The sequence below is a fragment of the Strix aluco genome, chromosome 7 (assembly GCF_031877795.1).
Source record: "Strix aluco isolate bStrAlu1 chromosome 7, bStrAlu1.hap1, whole genome shotgun sequence".
Taxonomy (NCBI): Eukaryota; Metazoa; Chordata; class Aves; order Strigiformes; family Strigidae; genus Strix; species Strix aluco.
This window is the reverse complement of record NC_133937.1, coordinates 30,315,647-30,333,028: the sequence shown is the minus strand read 5'-3', so window position 1 is coordinate 30,333,028 and position 17,382 is coordinate 30,315,647. Positions and strand designations below refer to the sequence as shown.

The 17,382-nt window shown below is 42.7% G+C and overlaps 1 protein-coding gene across 11 annotated transcripts in view; it reads right to left on the bottom strand.

The window, feature by feature from the left end:
* RBM20 (RNA binding motif protein 20) overlaps positions 1-16,410 on the bottom strand; it is a 108,184-nt gene extending 91,774 nt beyond the window's left edge. For 9 of the 11 annotated variants that reach the window (XR_012624024.1, XR_012624023.1, XR_012624026.1 and 6 more), the window contains exon 1: positions 16,239-16,410. Coding sequence is in view for 4 of the 11 variants with exons in the window: in XM_074831246.1 (XP_074687347.1) it covers positions 16,239-16,381 (143 nt within the window). In the remaining 7 variants the exon portion in view is untranslated. Of the gene's footprint in view, positions 1-1,783; positions 1,908-12,934; positions 12,997-16,238 lie in introns of those variants that run through there. The other 2 variants (XM_074831251.1, XM_074831253.1) reach the window with 2 other exon arrangements.
* Between the last annotated feature and the right edge of the window lie 972 nt (positions 16,411-17,382).

Below are 17,382 nucleotides of genomic sequence, written 5' to 3'. Positions count from 1 at the left end.
CAGATCACATGACAGGAACCTTTGTATTATTTTTGTACGTTTTAGTGAACACCGCTTTACGACCTGGCTCTTAGTTTTATTATCCACTTAAATACCTATCATGTACTATTTTTGGAAACAAAACCGAGGATGCTTCAAATTCTTCAAATAAAGTCTACTATTAAAACTATTTAAAGCCACAATATGAAGAAAACATAAGAATTTTTATAGTCTGGCTTTAAAACCATATGTTTAGCTCAGCTAATAAATCTGTTCATGTAAACTCTGCAGCATTCAAACAAACGTTTAAATGCTCAAGCTGCTAAAAAACAGATACAGTTTCTAGTCCTCCAGTTATTTAATCCAATCTATTGAAAAGGACATTAGAGAATTTAAAGTGTCTGCTTTAAAATGAGACAAAGCTGGTAAGATATTTTTAAACAGGCATATTTAGACAAAATAGTTCCTTTTGCCACCTTGAAAAATCCATTTCTAAGATTAGCTAGAAGTACAATTAGCAATTCTACTACATTTGCATCATAGCCATAAAATTCTCCTTGTCCTTTCAGTACTCTTCAATCAATTTTAAGGGTAACTACTGTGCTGATCTCCAGCTTACATTGAACAGAGGAGTGCTAGTAAATCAAAAGCTGTCCAAATCTCCTACTGTGGATTAACATATACATAATGGCTGCTTGCCCATGACTGGAAATCCTTCTGATAGCTTATTGCTGTCAGGTGCTTCATTTCCAATGGCCAAAACACAACATAAGATTTCAGAGGACAAATTCTTCAGGCTCCATTTCAAGCACAGAAGTATGTGAACACCATTAAAACCCAGTGATTTTGACAAGATGCTTTTGTCAAGCATGTGTTTCACTAATGCACAATAACTATGTTCATTTACAAAAACAAACATACAGAAACAATCAGTTTTGAAAGCTAAACAGTAGCAGAAGATGCAGACAAAGATGATGGCAGCAGAAGTTCTGCAGATACTGTTAGTGTAGCATTTCTAATATTGGACTACAGTCACCAGCTGGAGAAAATAAAATCTATTAATATAATTAGCCTTATAAAAAAACCCATTATCTAGGTGAACATCATGTCCATATTTAAGTCTTAAAATACAACATTTCATTTCTGAAAGAATAAGGGGTCTGTGTATTTCTTTACGGGATGTAAAATGCTCACATAAATCTCTGTGCTGAAAAATTTTAAATCTGAAGTCAAAAATGGGCAACAGGACAGAACAGCATGAACAGAGGGGCAGGGGCCAGCCGAAGCAGGAGTATTTACAGAAGAGATGGTTTGCCAGGGGTTTTGTGGAGAGGGCAGGGAGGGGGTGGAAGTTTGGAACAAATTAATGGGCAAACTGTTCCAAGCACCAAGACTGGCATGGGAAGATGTGTCCAGAAGACTGTGGCTGCAGGTTTGTGTTACTTAACATCACTGTCTAGCTATCTAACTAAACTGCCACTAAACACCATGAATAGCAACATGTTTCTCACCAGCAATACAAATGCGCTGTCATGTAACACCCAAGCCTATGAAATCTCTGGTATTTTTGGTAAGCGGGAGAAGGAGGTATGTGGAAGTATACCAGTCAGATCAACAGCACGTGGGATTTGCCCGGGGGAGATGTAACCACATCTACTGCCATCCCCAGGTACCAGCCACCCCAAAGACAGTTTGCAGCAGGCAGTTTACTCATTTAGCTGTCAAAGGCAGGACTACATACTGACTCCCATATGCACGCTCCAGGACTACGTGAACGCTGAAGGCAATGACTTTCAAAACTTACCACCTCACCCAGCTTCAGGTACTTGTCAAAACACAAATGACCCAGCACGGTGGAGCCTGATCACTGCTTGACCAGACACGGGAAACTGCAGGGAAGACTCTCCCAAAATCTCCAACACCACAGCTGCTCCCACTGACAAAAGCAAAGGAACCAGGAAAACACTGAGAAGCAAAGAGCATGTATCTCCATTTTGTACTATGTTTAGGCTCAATAGCCAGTCCCAAGAGAGGATGCAAAGAAACACTGTGTTCTCTCAGGAGTGTCCTTTTCAGGAGGGGTCAGCTGAGTAGAAGTCCCACAGCCTGTGCTTCAAACAGCTGATAGTCAAAGAAACTGCGGGACAGATGTCACAGGGGACAGAGCCGGACAGACGCCCTTTTCCCTTCGCACCTCTGGGTGCAATGCCAGGTTACACTCAGTACCGTGTTAAGGGACAGTGTGTTACAGCACTGCGCTGGGAGATGATGGTTTGAAGGGGGAAAGCACACCCTCTGCAGGCTGAAAACAATAAGAGACTGGAAAACATTATTTCTCTATGCAAGCAAAGAGGACTCAATTTAATTTCAAAGGTGGTTGACAGGGATTTTTCACAGATTCACTGAAATGCAGGAAGAACAACTCAGGATATCCAAATCAGCAGAAAAAAGGGACAAATCTATGGTTTATAAGCTGTTCCACTGCACCTCCTCTGCTGGGGCCACATCACTCCTTCCACCCAAACAAAAGAAAAAGCATATAAACAAAATAAAATAGGAATAAGCTTGCACAGAACAAACGGTTTGAATAAATGAAAGTATAACAAAACATTTTGAGTTATTACATCATTTTCTATTATTAAGGTCAAATTAAAATTATTTGTCTGAATTCTTCTTACTGGTGTTCTTTTTTTAAAGTGGACTTCTTCATATTTTCCAGAGAAAAATATGGAACAGATATACAAAAACATCATCTACTTGCTAATTTTTTAACAGACCAAAATAGATTTTAAGCACTTACCGCGAGGCCTCCATCACTGTGCATAACTAAAGAACTACAAATTAAGCATAAAACTAATTAAACAAACATCGAATAGCTAAAGCGTGTCCATAGAAAAGATGAATATAATTATAGCTCAGCAATTTGAGAAGAGAATATTTTGAATAAGTAGGTAATTAAGTTAAGAGAGGCCTAAAGAAAGATTTCACACTCACATTCATATGCTTGAAGCAGTTTAAAAATAGAGAGCAAGAACTGCCTGACTTCACCTTTTAATTTTAGCTGAGTGATGAGCTGGTCCCAAAGACAGAAAGGCACAGCAGGATTTTTTTCTCAGCAAAGTGCCCTTCGTATTTTTATGCGAAGGAAATGCAGTATGTTCTATTAATATCCTGCCATAGCCCTAGATAAGTCTAGGCACCCTTTCAATCAGGAAAAAGTTCTGGTTTGTTACTTCAAATCACTTGTATTCCTAAAGACATATACACAAGTTGGAAAACCTCCCGACTGCCCCAGCCACTTCACAGGTAAATAACATCCTTACAGGAAAGACCCTTACTTAGTTTTCCCATCAGTCACCTCTTGCAGTAAGTAACTGTAAGCATGACACTTCTTCTCTCATGAGGAGGGAAAAGGAAACAACTGAGTTCACACCTTGAGATAAGTTTAACTTCATTCTCATTTTAATTAATAGCTGGAAAAGAAAGTGTTGATACCAGCTAGACCAAGACTACATTGCAGAAAGGGGGGGAATAAATAAAAGGAAAAATGACAGCATAATGGCTAGGCTTTCCCAAAGAAGCTGGGGAGAAGTACGTAAGCTTTCCCCCACATAAAGACAGATTTATTATTCTTCTGGGTATGGCTCCCTCACACACTTCAGCTTCCCGACATATCTCTGATTAACCTAACCCAAGCACAAGCTTCCCCATAGCAGGTCCTGGCCCATCCAACACTGTTTCAGTCTGGCAAATTCTCACTGAAACCCTTCCTGCTCAGTAGCATCACATGGAGAACTTATCTGTCCCCTTCAGGGAATGGTGGAAATGGATGATAACCAGCAATGCAGATTATTTTTCCAACATAATCTTCCCAAAGTGTCAGCTATCCAAGTGAAGGTCAGAAGGCAAGACTAATTTTGCTTGATAGATGGTAATGGTTAAAACCTAGGCAGGAGTCTTAGTTAAATCTGCAGTGAAAACAACCCTGCTGAACTCGCCCCTCATCTTCCACAGTTGCATTCCCTTGCTTGTATTTTAGAGCAACAGTCAGCAGTAAGACTCTAGATTCATCCGCCCCCTCTTATATTTAGCCTTTAATAATGGATTCATCTTAGGCTCCACCTGTAGACTTCTTACATGTGTAAATACTGGTCACTGATTCACTCCAGCTGCTTCTGTGAATAAGCATTTGCAAATTTTATTTGCCAGGGAGATGAAATGCAAGTTAGTGAAAGTTTGCATTAGCTGATTGCTGGTCAGCAATCACTAGGTGAGGCTGCCCTGCCATTCTTATCTATAGCCCACTACCTCAGTGAACTGTTTGCCCAAAAGCGTAGGAGGTCCATACTGTCCTCTCAGTGACCTGCTTCCCAACCATTCAGTTCTTGATAAAAGAAAGTAGAACACAACGCTTATGCAGGTGAACCAAGGAAGATGTATGCAGTTTGCTTACACCCATATAACTGATATCTTTTGGTTTTCATCTTAACACCTTTTTGCATTTTTAATTACTTTCTTTTTCCCCACAATCCTACCCCAATCCCAATTCATGTTAGAAGTTCCATATTAGTCCAGAAACTTTTTTCCATACAGACAAAGGGTATCATCTTCTTCCAGCTGAACATGCTCTACATTTCGTTTGTACACATGTAATTAACTCATTCACTCTTATCACTCCTAGTATTTCTAGTTTCAGTGTCAGATACCAAAACTGGCCCAGGCAACAACGGCACTCTATTCCCACCACAGGAATGACATCTTCCACTTGACTTCTTGCATCAAATGAAGTTAAAGCACTTGAACCTAAGGACTGAAGAGATGACTGATTCTGTTGCTTTTACTGAAGATCCCTCTATTTTAATCAGAGATGCCTCCTTGCAAGAAGGTTGTCAGCTGATATTTTTACCTTCTCCACCTTAAGTTCAACACAAAGTTTGTAGGGCGAGATCATCAGTCACTGTATCACTATTTATAGTTACTTACTCTATCCTTACCCTAACAAGACCCTAACCAACAAAGTTTCTGATTGTTCTAAATTAAAATTTTAACAGGAAGGAGTTTTTGTTTGAAGGAACTTTTAATATGAATGAAATTTCTGTTTTTCTTGCTCTAAAAGAATTATTTGAAAATTCAACTAAAAAACCACCACCAATTCTTCTGCCCTTCCTTTTCATAAATATTTCAGATAATGCTTCTCTGTCACCCTTCTGTGTAAAGAAATCATTCATGGGTTATAGGCATGTGAGGCTGGTTTTATGTAGCAGAGGATAAAGAGATTCAATTTATCCTTCCCTCTTCTAGAAAGGTTTACCATGCCAGACACACCTCTTTCTTCTACACCTTTCTTCTGTCCCTTCAGCAAGGTAATACACCAGACTCCACCAAGTGGCAAGTACATCCTTGGCAAAGCAGTTCAGATTTCAGAAGGAAACGTACACAATACTCATTAATTGCTCAAACAAGCAGCCACCTCTGAGTTTGCTTCCAGCGCCCATCCAGCAGGATCCAAACCCAGGGGAACGATGGGATCCTCTCTGGCTTTATTATGCTGTCCAGTGGGGCTCTAGTATATAAGAAGCATTCTCCAGGGCTTATCAAAAATGCAGTATAGTTGCTATAGCACTGGTTTTCGTGCATGTGTACAGAGCAGTGAGCCTAAAGGGGATGTGGTCTCGAAGTCAGGCTTCCGGGTGCCCCAGCAACACTGTTCCCACCAAACCCTGGCACCCAAAAGAAATGCCTGCTGCTCTCGCTGCTGACACCCATGCAGTTCTGTTCTTAAGAGTAGTGGTCACTCCTAAAAGCTGGTCACTCTGCCAGTTTCGCTACAGATAAATAAGTACAGTTATCTCAGGGAATTTAAATTAAGAGCTGCCTCCCTGTCTCACAGAATTATATACAACACTGTCATGTTTAAGCTGGAAGAAGCATTTTTTCTGCCTCCCTTGTTGATTCTGTTACTTCTTAAGAGCAGGAGCTGGAGGTGGGGGGTGAGAAATCATGTACTCCAAGTCTTGAATTACTGAAATGTCTAATCCCAGATATGGGGTCCATTTGTCACAAGTCACATCCTTGGACAGTTTCTGTCTTGTCCACTGGGACTCAACTAGCAAGCCCTCCTCCCACGCTGTGCTATCTGTACAAACTGCCAACTTGGAGGAAAAAGTAGATACAGAGCTGGTTTGCTTCTAGTGAGGTCCCCCTGGCATCCAGCTAAGAGGTGAGAAAACTAAATATAACAAACTTAAAACTACAATTATTGTAGGAGAGCTTGCCAGAGCCGCTATGAAGCTCCTAATGGTCTGTCGGGGATTTATGGATCAGCTGTGAAAATTTACTCACAGCTAAAACTTGCCAATCAAGTCCTTGGCTTTGGAACACTGCTACCAACTTTCACATAATACAGCTTGAAATTACAGAAATGCCAAAGCAAAACAGTAGGTTTTAATGCTTCAAAGAAGGGCACACAAAAGAAAAATCTATCATATTAAACGGATCAATAAGAAACGTGTGGAGAGTCTCTGGTACATGTTTGTATCTTTCTGTAAAAGCGTCTTCTATTCTACAGAGCAGGAGATTACACACAGAGCAGTGCCAAGTAGTGCCAAAATGCACAGTAAGAAACAGCATGTTGTTCAGAAAAGGCTACAAATGGCTGTCTTGCAGTTTAGAGCAGATTTCCCTTGTAAATTTTGCCAACAATCCAGAAAGTAATCATAGTTCCTGATGTTTTATGTCCTTGCCATATGGATTAGGATAAAATGGGATCTTGAGAAAATTTAGAAAAGCTCCTTTGAATACAGGGGGAAATACCACAAAATTGTATCTGTTATTTTCATGTTATTTCATTAAAAAAACCGCAACTGTAAAAAAAAAAAAATCTCCCAAGAATTTACACAGAGAACAAAGCAAGTAGCCAACTTAGATGAGAGACCTAAGACCATGCCTTTTTTCTCCCAAATGCCCAGCACAAAGGGGAAGACAGCAGTGATGGCCACCTGTAAGTGCAGCACCATGCAGAGGAGCTGATGGGCTCTTTGTAAACCCCTCTCTACCTCCCACTCTACAAACCCCTATAGCCAGTGAGGCTTTAACACTCCAGAGTGTTGGTTTTAAAACATGTCAGACCATTAACATGCTATTAAGAAGCACAAAGGAGCATGGATCCATACTCCTCCCTGCACAGCTCCATGCTCTCTTTCAAAAGAGAAGTTTCAGTGCTGGATCACAAGGTAACTTTGTTATTTTCTTTGCCTTCTACTGTATTAGGTCTCTCCTATCAGCAATTACTCTTCTTAACATTTCTGTGCAGGATTCTTAGTTACCTGGCAAAAAAAAAAAGCAGTAAACAGTCATGAAGCCTTGCAGACAGATAATAAGATCTGATCCTCTAAAGCCTTACACACATAAATAATCCTCATCTGTATGAATAGGCTTTGCACGATCAGTCTCATAGTACATACACTACATCCAAAGAGGAAATTACATCTTATTTACCACTGACAAGCAAACTGGCTTGCTCACCTAACATGTAATATATAAGATGTGTTGCTTTACTCTGCACAGGAAATACTTTAACCATCTAAACACATGACTGAATCTCTTCTAGCCCTTGAGAATTTCCATTTTACTCCTAGTTTTTTTGAAGGAAATTCAATCCTTTAATACTTTGCAGTGCAGAAAACCTACAAAACCTAGGTTGAACAGTAACAATCCCTTGTCTTTCAGAAGTTTGATCTAGCGAAGATACACTGATATGTGATTAACTTAAATTTTATTGTCAAATTTGAAGTAGGTAGTAAGCATTTTTAACTTCGCCAAGAGCTGGAAAAAAGAACGTATGTTCAAGTAACATCCAAAACAGTGCAGAAAATACAAGAGTTAACTTGGATTCAAGTACTACAGAAATTTTATTCATTTGTTTACACATTACCTACGAACCTGCTTGCTCATGCAGCCAACAGAGGTATCTAGAAACACCATCCCAGTCAATCACTATTCTTCTATATTACTTACAAACACGTTCACCTCTAGAGACATCAATGACGCTTTCCTATGCACAATGCACGTCAGAGTAACCTGAGGCAAATCTCTTGGGTCATCTCAAAGAGAGTCAGCAGAAAGATGACAGCAAAAGGGTAAGCCCTGCCTGTACCATGAGAAGGTGTTGCTACAGGATAGAATAGTGACCTTGAATGACGCGGTAAATAAAGAAAAGAGCCCAATGTTTGGTTGTTGGTTGGCAGGACGGTGGAAAGCTGTAGGTGACCTTACAAGAATGTGCCATGAGTGAGGCACAAATGGATGACACAGAGTACATGGATAGCAGGGGTGTGAATGTTAAGATGTGTTAATGGAAGAGTCTAGAAGATAAGAGAAGCCTAGGGTTGGGGAAAAAAAAAAAAAAATCTCACCCTAGTTTGCTAATATTTCTCTCTACGATTTCAGGAGACAAGACTCATATTTTCTCCAAATCCTATCCTCAGTCTGAACTGTGCATAATCTCTAATAAAAAACTTTATGTGGGGGAGCAGAGGAAATCTCTCACAATCTCTGGAGTGGCATCCAGACTGCAAACCATGCAGACACACATAGCTATGCACAGCTCTGCAGGCACTGGAGCAGACTTCTCTGTACCAGAAGTTAATCTGCTCTCACTCTAGTTCCGCAGAGCAGAACAGGGTGGAAAAGACATTATTAAAGCATTATAAGGCAGTTTGTTCTCAGTACTTCACGATTTTATTTTACAGTTTTTTAAAAAACTGAGGCCAAAAAGAGAACAGTGTAATGACCTGTATGTATCAACCTAGTTGCTTAGCATATCTTCTCCTAAGAAGAGAACATGTTAATCAGCAGAGTCAGAAATAATATTTCATACTGCAGAAACAGACTGTGGTCAATTTACTGCTGCTTTTCAACATACAATACGCAAAAGCCCACAGAAGAGTATTTGTTATCTCAGGAAAGGAAACTTCAGCCATCAAGCCATTTGTTGCAGAGGTACTTAAAGTCTATTTCTTAAAACAAAGATTCAAATGTAAGTAAAAAAGCAAGAGCAACTCCTGCACATTTCCAAAGAAGCGTCCTAGCTCACAGACACCATCAATTCACACATCTCCCCCCTCACAGAAAAAAGCCACGATACATAAAACTGTAGCTTTAGACACTACTAAATTCAAGACATTCTACACTGACTGAATTCTAATACTCTTCAGCCTACTGTACAGAAAAATCACAAGATTTATGGCGAGTTGAGGAAAGCTAAGACTAGATAACATCAGATGTTTTTGGTATCTCAAAAGCCAGTAAGCCAGGGAAGGGACCAGGTGATCAGAAATCAGCCAGGGAGCTTGCTTATAACCTGCCCACAATACCATTTTCTCTGTCCATCCTGACCAGCAAGACATTACTCAAGGGAACAGGAATTAAACACCTCTTTACCCTGTCCCTGTCTTTTCCTAGTAAGAAATATATCCAAAAGTGATTAAGCAGAATATTCTCTCACCCCTCTTAAAGCAGTTACCATCATTAACATTTCATGTAACACAGGCTTTAGAGTTAAAACCATGCAGGAGATGGACTACACAACCAGTATAGCTACAGATTCGTGTCACCCACAGAGTCAGGCATGGCTCATGGCATCTTTGGAGCATTCTGCAAAGGCTGGTGAGCACCTGCATGCCTTTAAACAATGCAGACGATGGAGGACAAACCTGAACAGCATCACTTAGTGTAACAACCACACAGCGCAACTCCACGCCGGTCCCCCTTGCTGTCCGTTCAGCTCATCTCCCAACACGGACATACAGAAAACCAACAAATCATCTTCCTTGTTGTTCCTCAGATGCACGAGAGAAATATGAAGCTTGTGGTACAATTAATACCAGTTAAACTCACACTTCACAAGTTTACATACACACACCAAAAAAAATGCAGTAAGCCTGCAACAAAATAATTGCATCGCATCCTTTAAGAAAACAAGTCTTTGCCCCTTCCTGCAACAGAATACCCAATGCTTTTATTTGGCATTTTTTCTAAATAGGCAAGAGGCATTTGTAAAACGGGCTGGGCTTGAGTTGTCAGAACAGAACAGATATTAAACGTTTCTAAAACCCAAAGTGGCAGGTTTTCTGGTTTCACCCAGTGTGTCAAGTGACAGCTTCACTGTGACGGGTCATTAGCGTGACAAAGAGAAAGCAGCTGGACACAGAGGGGCAGAGGCTAACAGAGCGATTACATCCTTAAATCAACTATAAAATGTTACAAAGGATGAAGAGGGGAAAAAAAGGGGGAGTATATTCAGGGGAATAAAGTCAGTCTGATAAAGTGTCTAGCTGCAAATCAGATCAAAGGGGTACGTTTAAATAAAAAAAAAATCAAGACAGCTTACTCTTCAGAAAAAACATATTCTATTTGAAGGAGCATTTTAAAGTGACTAAAATTATTTTATGCAAACAATCCGGTTTCTTCCCTCCTAAATAAATTTTTGCAGTATGAAGTATAAATATATCTTTGAAGATCTAGTTCCTCCCATTTTGACAGCCCCCAGAAAGGATCAGAACTAAAAGGTATTGAGGTCTTTACCCATCTCCATTTTCCTTTCCTCCAAATGGGGTCAGAAAGATTTTAGCATTATCAGCACAGCGTAGCAGTAGATCAGCAGGTCAGATGTAACTATTCACTGTTAGGTGCATGCAACTCTGAATGGGCATGGGCTGAATTAAGAGGAAAACCAAAAGAACACATTTCCCAGTCTTCCCATTGATGGGAACAGTAGTATTAAATTTCCAATAAAAGAGCAACTTAGCTGCAGTAAAGAAGACTCGATTCCCATGTGTCGTGGTCCAAAACCCACTTATTACATTGCTTCTTATAAAGTAGATAAAAGTTGATATCACTGCCGTTCTCTCTCTCTCCACTAAAATATGTGAAAGAATTTTGACATTTCTGGGCAACTAAGAATTGATTAATAACTGATAATACAAACCAGATTACATGGAGATGTTTACATGCAAGACATTCCTCCTAAATTCTTTTTCCTGACCCCTTTCCACTTTGTACCTCTGTGCTCTCTCTTCAGTCCTTAAATTCAATTTTATTGTGCTTTTCTCCCAGTAAGCTGTTGCATTTTAAATGAGAATTAAAAAAAGAAACAGAAAAACCCCCGAAACAAACACAAAAGATTTCAAGACAAAGAAACCCACACTTCCAGCCATTTTTGTTTAAAACAGAGAACATCCATATGATTAATTCATCTTTAAGCTTTGGGTCACACCTGATATACAGGAGGGGTCATTGGTTTCCATCAGAAAAGAAATTTTTTTTAAAAAGTAGTTTAAATGAGAAATGTTAACAAAATGAAATGTTAAGAGAAAAGAGAAATCTTAATTACCTGACTTGAAGGTGATTATCATCGTTGATGTTACTTTTCGAAAGCAAGTAAACTTAAAAGTGAAGCACCCCCCAGGGGTCCCTGTCTCTGCCGCCCCCCCCCGCCCCTCCATGCGCACATGTATTTGATACACACATTTTAAGCTCTGATTCTAATGTCAGGTGAGAAGCCAGACAATTCCAAGAAAACTGAGGTTCCCTCGCTGTGTGTTTCATAACATACAAAGACAATGAATTGGAAACACAAGGAGGAGTTTAATAACGCGGGTTTAGCTCCTACATTCTCTGGCAAGTCCAACACCATGCAGTCTGCTTTTTCAGCTCCTGTCCCTTGTTTTGATAAAGCTGCTCAGCTAAAACAGCTACAGCACTTTCTGTTTTGTTTTCATCTCCATTCAGGGCCATTAGAGTTCTCAGAACACAAACTCCATGAGTTTTCAGGGCTCTGTCAGGTAGGGAACCGAATCAGATTTTGGAGATGTACTTTAAAAGGCAAATAAATATGGAAAGCCTGGATCGGTAACAGTAAGAAGAGAAACAGTAAAACCAGTGTTTCTCCTAATGTCCTCTTGTTAAGTATCAGTTTAGCCTTTGCCATATATGCCAAACTATTTGCCATGACTAATGTATATAACGGGAATACATTTCATATTTTATCTCTCCTGAGAGACCTTGAGTTGGGGAAAAAAAAAGAAAGAAAAAAGAAAAAGAAAATTCCACACTTTACACAAAATAAACACACAAGGAAGCACATCAAAAGCACGTGCTTAACATACTGGGTTTAAGTTTTAAAAAAAAAAAATAAGTTGGAGGTTAGTTTTCCCAACAAGTTTCCTCCTCGCTGCTACAGGAAATAAAGGACTCAAAACATTCAGCACCAGCCTGCTTACTCCTGTCTGCCCCCAGAACTGGCACAAACTGATGACGACTTGGGCGCAGATGTTGGAAATTCCATCGTCCTTCTAGAGGAACTCAAAAATCTCCAGGGCACAACCCCTTCAAAAAAAAAAAAAATTATTAACTTTGTTTTTCCTCCCTTTGTTTTAAGATGTCTTTATTCAATTTGTAAAACATACACCCCTGTATCAACACAGGGAGTTAAAAACTGCTCCATTTCCACTGGACAGATATTACCCATGACAAATCATTAGAACCGAAAGCATGCAACCAGCCATTAGAACATACAAAGAGATTGTATTTCAATACAATTAGGTCTCCTGTAATTATGGAGTTTACTTGCGGCATGTTTTAAGCAAGAACTATCACAGAAAGCACTCCTCATACAACACCTTTATAGTTAGCCCACAGCCTTCACTACGTCCTTTCTCTCAGTTATTTCCAGCTAGTTGCTCCATCAGACTGCAATGAATCGCACACCTGGAATTACTAATAGACATCTCCACTCTCTCATGCTGCTTAGGCACTCCAGCCAACCTAACAGCAGGTGCTAAAATCTGTCACATACTGAGCTGTCATCTAAAAATGACATTTTGCAATGTAATTGCAAATTATAAACAAAACCTCCAAATGATAAACAAAAATTTTCTCGTAAGACCAGACTTACCAAAAGAGGCAAAAAACCCCCCTGAACCAGCAGTTCCAAAAATGCATTAAAACCTCTCTGTGCAGAACAGCTATCTGAGGTCTTTTCAGAGATTTCCCGTTGTGTTTCACTTGCTGGTACTACAGACCTTACCCAGCATTTCCACTCCTTCCACACAACCACAGTAGAAACCAGTTATGAACACTAACCAACACCATTACAACTGCCCTGCTCCTTCTTCTCAGTCTTCTGCTTTATTTCATATGCAAGCATATGTTTTTGTAAGTCATCCTCTCTTGTGAGTAAATTCAGGTTTCCCTTCCCCACCAGCTCTACATTTCATTCTCAGCTCTACAACTTAAGGGCTTTGACTGCAGTAAGGCTTTTACTTTTGGAAAATAAGAGGTATTTTCCCATCAAACATCACAACAGCCTGCATAGATAGAAAGCTTTAACTGCTCTGTAAATCTTATGATTGGACCTTTATTATCAACTGAAATGACATTGTCACTCAGGGGAAAAATACAACATGTAGACAGCATATTTCTATTTATATCTTATTGTATTCAGGTACTATCAGCAAAAAATTTCAAACTAGGGATTCAGTTATATTTTAATACTAAAATTACATTATAAATGTTAAAGGAGAGAGGCATTTAAAGAATATGGTACATGCTACCTGTGTTGCACGAGTTCAGTCAATGTAGCTGCTACCAAAAACATTTAAGATCTCCAGTTTCACTAAATTTTAATCCTTGTCCAATACTCAGTGTTCCCAGTGAAAGTTTACCAGCTGCCCATGTAGGAAGTAATTTTTTTAAAATTATATCAGTCTTCACCTAACATCTGTAAAAATTTCTAACAAAAGTACTGGGGGGAAGGAAGAAGGAAACCAGAGAGCTTTCTAAGTTTAAACGGTATAATGAAAAATAGATGTGTTTAAACAGGGAGATCCAGTTAAACACCACGCAATACCCTGACCTACAGGGCTCTGAATTAGCATTCTGAGGCTGCACACTTGTTTACTGCAGCTTGCAAAGCAAAAAGACGGCAATTGTTAAAAAAAAAATAGACCAGTTAAGAAAATCAAAATGCTTGGGAAAATAGGTCAATGTTTTCTTTCCTAGTAATGAAACTGCAACTTCATTTTGTAGAAGAATCACTGCTTTCCTTTCCACCCTACTTTGCCAGTCATAATACCTGTTCTAGCATATTAGAAATAAATTCAGAAGAGCAATTTAAGATATTACCTAACATCTCCCTTCCTAGCAATCACTGAATATATAATTCAGATTATAAACCACCAAGTTATTATCAGAAAAGCAAAATATAATTTGCCTAGGTTTCCAATTAAATGCAGGGTGGAGATTTATTAATGACCAGGTAAACACAGAGGCGCACACCAAATTATGCTGCATGGTTACAAAACCATACGATCAAGTTGCAGGACCTTAGATGGAGACACTCGACATTTGCCATTCTGCATCACGTTACCATGATAAAGAACGGTCAGAACATGGCATCTCAAATCTTTCCATTAAAGATAGGCTCAAAACAAAACAATTTCAAGTTTTCCTACCAATAATTTGCTAGTAGGCATAACAGGCGAAATCACGATACCTTTGTGCATAACATGCGCTGCATTAGAAATACAACCATGAAGCAGTCTTGACAGCTCTGCCTATCTGACTTGCAATACACATGCACATAAAGTCTTGATAAACATGAAAAAATAAGGGCCATCTTTAAAGACCGTAGTTTAAAATTTAAGACTGATTTTGAGTAAGTGTAAATTACCTTCTGGTCGCACACTAATTCATATGTAGCACTGCAGCTGCCCAGGGCACTTAGGAAGCAACCATTAATGTTTCAGTTTCAATGCAAACTCCCAAGTCCGTATTTCCAATTAGGAATAAAAATGTGGGTAATGAGAACCATTAACGTTTTCACGATTAAGTTACAAAACGTGATTTAAAAGCAAACAGACAAAAAAGAAAACCAAGCATCAAGAATTTATGGGCCACACTGCACAGCAACTTCAAAAGTCCGGTTTCATACAGATTTAAAAAAGGTAACACGATTCCCAACTTAAAATAATGTTTATACTTTGTCTGCTGTAACGTTAAAGCATACACGCACACATATATTTATACACATGTGCGTATATATTTTGCAAATACAAGTGCGAGGTTTGAAATCATTTCCTCCGTTAGCTACACTGTTGGGTTTTGTTGACAAGCTGATCAAGGAGATGCCTAAACCAGCGCCTTTCATAAAGGGGCTGTTGCGGGAAAGCGGCGCAAGCCCAGCTGCGAGGCCGCCGCAGCTCAGCAGCGCTGTGTCACACTCGTGCTTTGCTTGTCGGCCGAACACAGGCTCAGTCCAGTTGGTGGCCTGGGACATAACGTCAAAAGCGTCTCCCAACCCACACTGCTTGCGTCCCGCTCGCCAACTCAATCGGCAAATCTTAAAGTAATAGAAGGCAATTCTAACGGCTGCAGAACTGGGCGTTCATCAGTAGATTTACTGCTCTGTTCAAAGGCCCCATCTCTTTTAACACGTTACGACTTGGGGAAAACACAGATACAGCGCACGCAACCATCGTGAATCAACTTCTGTGTAACTCGTGCTTCACGTACTAACTACAGAGCATTCGGTTTGGCTTCAAGCTTCTCATTTTGCCAGAAAAGTATCGCTCGCACCACTACCTCTGTGTAGCAAAAGTACTTTTTCCCTCTCTTTCCGGCTGGCAAATGAAACAGCACAAGGCCGCTCTGCCCTCAGTGATACGCCTTCCACGCAGCACAGGTTACTTTTTCCGTGACCGTGTCGCAGAGGTGCGATCGCTGCTGGCACAAGCCGGGGCCCTCGCCCCAGGCCTGACAGGAGACACCCCGGTCCGCAAGCGGAGGGGCGGCTGCGGGCACTGCGGGCAGGGGCACGGCACCGGCCACCGGAGGAAACTTCCCCGACCGAGCCCCCGGGCGGAGACGCGGTGCCGGGGCGAGCCCTCGGAAAACCGACACGAGCGGCTTCTCGGGCAGAAAACTTCTGCCGGGGAGCGGGACCGGTGCCGGACTTCAGCGGGGTACGTGCCCCACATCAGCGGGGACGGCCCCGCCGCCGGCCGCTGCACCGGGCGGCCCAGGCGAGGCTCAGCCCCGCGGGGCACCGCTCGGCCGGGGCCGGGCCGACCCTCCGCCCGCCCGGCTGTCACCCTGGCCGCGGGGGAGGGAAGGGGGGGGCGCCGCCGCCGGGGAGGGAGAGCGACCCGCGCCCCCCCCGCCCGCCCTCCCGGCTCGGCGGAACGCGGGGCGGTTCTTACTTGTGGAGGAGCTGGGGCAGGCTGGGCGGCGGCGGCATCCCTCGGCCGGGGCCCCGGCTGGGGGCCCCGCTGCGGGCATCGCTCTCCGGCGGGTCAGCGCCGCGGGGGGCCGGGGCCTGGCTCATGGCAGCGGCAAGGACCATGCGGGGAGGCCCCTGCGGCGGGAGGCAGCCCTCCGCCGCGGCGGCAGGAGGGAGGGAGAGAGGGAGGGAGGGAGGAAGGGTGGGAGGGAGGGAGGGGGCAGAGGACCGGCCCTGGAGGCAACCGCCCCCCCCCGCCGGGCTGGCGACGGCGGGACAGGCAGCCCCCTGCGGCTGAGCCCGCCCTGCGGGAGGGCTGCCGCTACCGGCGGGGGCGGCCGGCGCCGCACGGGAGCCTCAGCGGCGCTGGCGGGGCCGGGGGGGGGTGAGCGGCCCGGCCCGGCCCCCCTCCACCCCCGCGGGCCGCGCCCGCCGGCCCCACCTGGGCGCCGGGCCCGTTCCCGCCCCACCTCCCTCAGCCGGCACCTGCCCGGCGGGAGGGACCCGGCCCCCGGGCAGCCCCGGCGACCGGCACAGGCGGGTTTGCCCGGTGTCCCGGCTGGGGCAGGGTCGGTCGGTGGCGGGGTGGGTACACCTGGCCGTCGCCGGGGCTCGCCCCGGGGGCCGCGCTTTGGGAAAGACAGGGCAGAACGGTGACGAGCGGGCGGCAGCGGCCTGCTCACGGTCCGGCTGTGGTTTACAAACAGCACATCTTTCCCCTTCCCAAGGGCAGGGGGAAAAAGGGTGCGTATTATTTTAATCTCTTTGCCAGTAACACCTCTGCAGAAATGTTATTAGTCATTTATCAGACATAGGCTCTGTCAGCTGATACAAAACCGGAGAGTATGCCCCAGCCAACAATATAAACCTTCTCAAGTAACAGTCTCATCCCTAAAGTATATCCCCAGTCTGGGCCCAACCAAAGAATCTGCTTTTAATAAAGGATCGTCAATCCTTGGCTCCCCCCTTCCAAATACATGCATTAGCGGGATCAAGACCTGCCCAGCAAGGCTTTACCCACTGCGGTAATAACACAGAATTAAGGACTGGAATTGCTGCACGGTGATACAGCGTGACAAAAAAGTTTTACCTGCACATGTTTTGGGAGGACATTTCAGATGACC